This window comes from Penaeus chinensis, chromosome 12 (assembly GCF_019202785.1).
Source record: "Penaeus chinensis breed Huanghai No. 1 chromosome 12, ASM1920278v2, whole genome shotgun sequence".
In the NCBI taxonomy this organism is placed as follows: domain Eukaryota; kingdom Metazoa; phylum Arthropoda; class Malacostraca; order Decapoda; family Penaeidae; genus Penaeus; species Penaeus chinensis.
The window spans coordinates 9,667,520-9,671,900 of record NC_061830.1 but is presented as its reverse complement, the minus strand read 5'-3'; the positions used below and the strand labels follow the sequence as shown (position 1 = coordinate 9,671,900).

The 4,381-nt window shown below is 42.7% G+C and overlaps 1 protein-coding gene across 1 annotated transcript in view; it reads left to right on the top strand.

Moving 5' to 3' along the window:
- Positions 1 to 2,973: 2,973 nt before the first annotated feature.
- LOC125031247 (nascent polypeptide-associated complex subunit alpha, muscle-specific form-like) overlaps positions 2,974 to 4,381 on the top strand; it is a 14,058-nt gene continuing 12,650 nt past the window's right edge. Inside the window, exon 1 of the mRNA XM_047621893.1 lies at positions 2,974 to 4,324. Coding sequence (XP_047477849.1) covers positions 4,314 to 4,324 — 11 coding nt within the window. The 5' untranslated portion in view covers positions 2,974 to 4,313. The remainder of the gene's footprint in view (positions 4,325 to 4,381) is intronic.

Genomic DNA, 4,381 nt, shown 5'->3' with positions numbered 1-4,381 from the left:
CATGCATACTGATATGTAATATATATATATCGTAAATGTATACATTTGTATATGTATAATTGTATATGTGTATATATATGTATATGTGGATACATGAATGTATATGTATATATGGATACATGAATGTATATGTATATGTGGATACATGAATGTATATGTATATATATGCTGTATGTATAGATATATATATACGTATATATATTTGTGCGTATGTATACATATGTATATGTGCGCGCACACACACACACACACACACACACACACACACACACACACACACACACACACACACACACACACAGAGATAGAGATAGAGATAGAGGTAGAGATAGAGATAGAGGTAGAGATAGAGATAGAGGTAGAGATAGAGATAGAGGTAGAGGTAGAGGTAGAGATAGAGATAGAGGTAGAGATAGAGGTAGAGATAGAGGTAGAGATAGAGATAGAGGTAGAGGTAGAGATAGAGATAGAGGTAGAGATAGAGGTAGAGATAGAGGTAGAGATAGAGGTAGAGATAGAGGTAGAGATAGAGGTAGAGATAGAGGTAGAGATAGAGGTAGAGATAGAGGTAGAGATAGAGGTAGAGATAGAGGTAGAGATAGAGGTAGAGATAGAGATAGAGATAGAGGTAGAGGTAGAGATGGAGATGGAGATGGAGGTAGAGGTAGAGTAGAGGTAGAGGTAGATATACATACAGACATACACATGTGTACGAGAGAGATGGAGATGGAGAGGGAGAGGGAGAGGGAGAGGGAGAGGGAGAAAGGGGGAGAGAGGGAGAGGGAGAGAGGGAGAGGGAGAGAGGGAGAGGGAGAAAGGGAGAGAGAGAGAGAGAGAGAGAGAGAGAGAGAGAGAGAGAGAGAGAGAGAGAGAGAGAGAGAGAGAGAGAGAGAGAGAGAGAGAGAGAGAGAGAGAGAGGAGAGAGAGAAATTTAAATATTCATCTTAGTGACAGAATGAGTGGCACCCTCTCTTCCTCAAGGCGACATTTTCTTATTTATGTCCATGACCATGATTGTTTGCATGACGAGTAAAACGCTGGAAAGCTACGATTACCATTTCATGGCCGCAGAGACTATAAAGTAGCGATATAAGCGAAAGCATTATTTTCTCCAACCAAAGTACAGTAAATAAACCTCAGGCCATGCAACCTCCTACAATCATGCGCGAGTGACATGACTAGTAGATTTATGTGTTAATGAGACTCAGATCTCTGCAAGAGACTTCACTTACTTAATTGAATAATACAAGTATCCATATGCAAGAAGTTCATATATACAATGCAAAACGAACTGACAAAAACGACAACCGCACGAGTTTTACATTAAATGTTTTTGGGCAGTTATTTGTAATTCCGAACGCATATTTACGTGTCCGAATCCCTGAATGAATGTTCCATTCTGATGAAGGTTGAGAGAAGGGGGGAGGGGGAGCTAAGTTGTATTGTGCTCTACCATGATCGAGCAGTTCATAACCGTCTGAAGTGCTGTGCGAAGCGATATTACATCCGGTCTGTTTTTAAACAAGAGGTTTTCAAGGCTACTCAGCATATTAAATCACCGAGTCACCTTTTCACAAATGGATGCGATAATAACACTTTTCCCGAGAAGGGCAGGATAGTCCTAATTGACGTTTATGGTTTTAATTTAGAGAGAGAACAGCGAACGAAGAAGCCTTGTTCCGGACGCTTGGGGGTCAGCCAACCTTGTCACTCGCCTTGCGTGAGTAACTTTCAAGTAAAGGTACAATGCCACCGCATATTCCCACGTGGCTTTCGGGACGTCTGGGTTTCGAACATAAAAGCGGGACAGTGCACATCGGTCATGGCGGCGAGGCATGTGAATTTGCGTGGCGCAGCTCGGTCGGATCAACAATAGCCGTCCACCTGACAGTCGGGATCTGACATATGCATATATACACACACACGCCACATACATATGCATATACACTGCTCTGTATGTGGATAAACTTTCGGGTATGTGTCCAGCGTCTTCCCTGAGCGCTCCACATTAGCTATTCCCAAGCGAGCCACCTGCCACTCATGCTGAAAGCATAACCACGGTGTTTATCCCTTCGAGAGCACAGCCACGTCCTCGCAAACACACGCTATACATCAAGAGAGTCCCTACGAGGACACACAACGGGCACCGGGGTGGAAGGGGGAGGGATGCCGTCACTTGTGCTAATAGTGCGGTGTCAGTTTACAGGGTAGGGGGCTGACCCTCCCTATCTGGTTCTCCGATGAGGGCTCACGGTGTCTCTCCATTACTAGTGAGGTGACGCTAGGGTAGGCCAATGTTAGTGAGGTGTTTAGTGTAAGCGGGAAGATAAGAATATATCGCTGGTCAGTGTTTAACCTTTGTTGAAGTATGGGAGTGGCTCCTATAAGCGACGTGACCAACACCTGCACATTCCGTTATGCTGAATCCACACACACTCGCCCATGCTATTTGACGCTCTGTGAAAAACGTCAGCGATGCTCATTAATAAAATAATGGAATGCAATACGATGACGTGACATTCTACTTCCTGCAATAAAATAGAACGTTAGACTGATATAACCATCAGGAAAATATGAAAATTGCGCTGTTCTTTATGAATTTTATTGAAAAGACTCCTTTCAATACATTACCACAGTACAATTGCTAGTGTATTGTTGCAACGATGTGGCTGTCTTTGTGAGGACTCGGTTTCATTTTTAAGTTAAATTCTTTGCAGAGAGAGAGAGAGAGAGAGAGAGAGAGAGAGAGAGAGAGAGAGAGAGAGAGAGAGAGAGAGAGAGAGAGAGAAGAGAGAGAGAGAGAGAGAGAGAAGAGAGAGAGAGAGAGAAAGAGAGAGAGAGAAAAGAGAGAGAGAGAGAAAAGAGAGAGAGAAAAGAGAGAGAGAGAAAAGAGAGAGAGAGAAAAGAGAGAGAGAGAAAAGAGAGAGAGAGAAAAGAGAGAGAGAGAGAGAGAGAGAGAGAGAGAGATTTAACTATGCGCTCACATATGCTCGTGATTGCAAATAGTCCACTCAGGAAGTCACGAGTGCTTTGCATAATCACCCTTTTACGTAATGTTGCACATTTCACCCGTTTGTATAATAACGTTCTCTCTCCCTAACACCAGTTAGCACGAAGCAGTACAGTTCATGGTTATTGCACACATCCTTCCCGAGAAAAATCAATACACAGTTCCGTGGAGTCAGTAAAGTCGGCATTCTGTGTAAAAAAAAAAAAAAAAAAAAAAAAAAAGACGTTAGAAAAAATTTCCCATGAAGTATTCTGCCGAGCAATTTCGAAGTTGGCGTTGCGACCAACCCAGGAAATGAAATAATGAGCCATAATCATGCAAAGAGCGTCTCCCTCCATTTATGATACAGAATGGGACGACACTCATTATATCTCTTCAACACAGGACGATTCCCAAGCCAACAAAAGGTACAAAAAGCGAGATACACAATATCGTCATTGCAACTGTCATTTACCCATTTAGTAGTACTGTATTTTTGGCTCACGGAAAGGAAGATGTGTTGCAAATATTTTCTTATATTTTTTTTGAGAACATGAGAGTAAAAATGCAAATGTTTACCTGAAATAGCTTTCTTTAAATATATTATATAAATAACAAATGATTCTTTATAGTAGTCTTGACAGTATGGCCTTAAAAAACGGAAAGAGGTAGTTATCTCCATACCACCTATATAAAGAAAAAAAAAAAAAACTCTTCAGAGCTCTCACTTTTACTGATAGACATATGAAAGGAACAGACGATATAATGCCGATGAGAAGGACGGGAGAAGAATGTAGTAGAGGAGAAGGCCATGGCTTCACCCAACACGTAAGGCCACATTCTCTCCAGGCAACGAACCCATCTCTTCCTCACTTGTTAAAACAAAGTTCCATGAGACTCAGAACTCATTTCACAGTAGTGACGTGAAGTGATTTCAACTGGACGTGTAAAGCCCAAGAGTTTAGAGTTGGCGCCGCTCGCCGTCCGTGTGCGCAGTCTCATGGCAGCGGCGTGTTCGTTGCCCCGCGTCTCCACTTGCCAGATTCCCCCGATCCCCAATCTATTTTCTCTTTACTCTCATCTTTATTTCATTGCGGATGTCTCTTTAAGAGCGGGTTAAGTATATTTGTGGAAGGAGGAGGTGCGAATGGTGGGTTTGTGATGTACGGAGGTCCGAGTGTGTTAAATGACTTGTGTTATTCCTTTCAGGCTTCAGCTGCGACCGTGGTAGTGAAAGCTGGCAAGGAGAGGGACCAGAGAGCGTGAAGTACCGAACAAGTGCACTCGCTGTACATCGCTAGGGATTTCTCCAACCTCCAACAACATGAGTCGGTGGTAAGGCCTGATTTCAAGTTTTGTGATACAATTAAGAGTGTACGACCTATGTGTTTA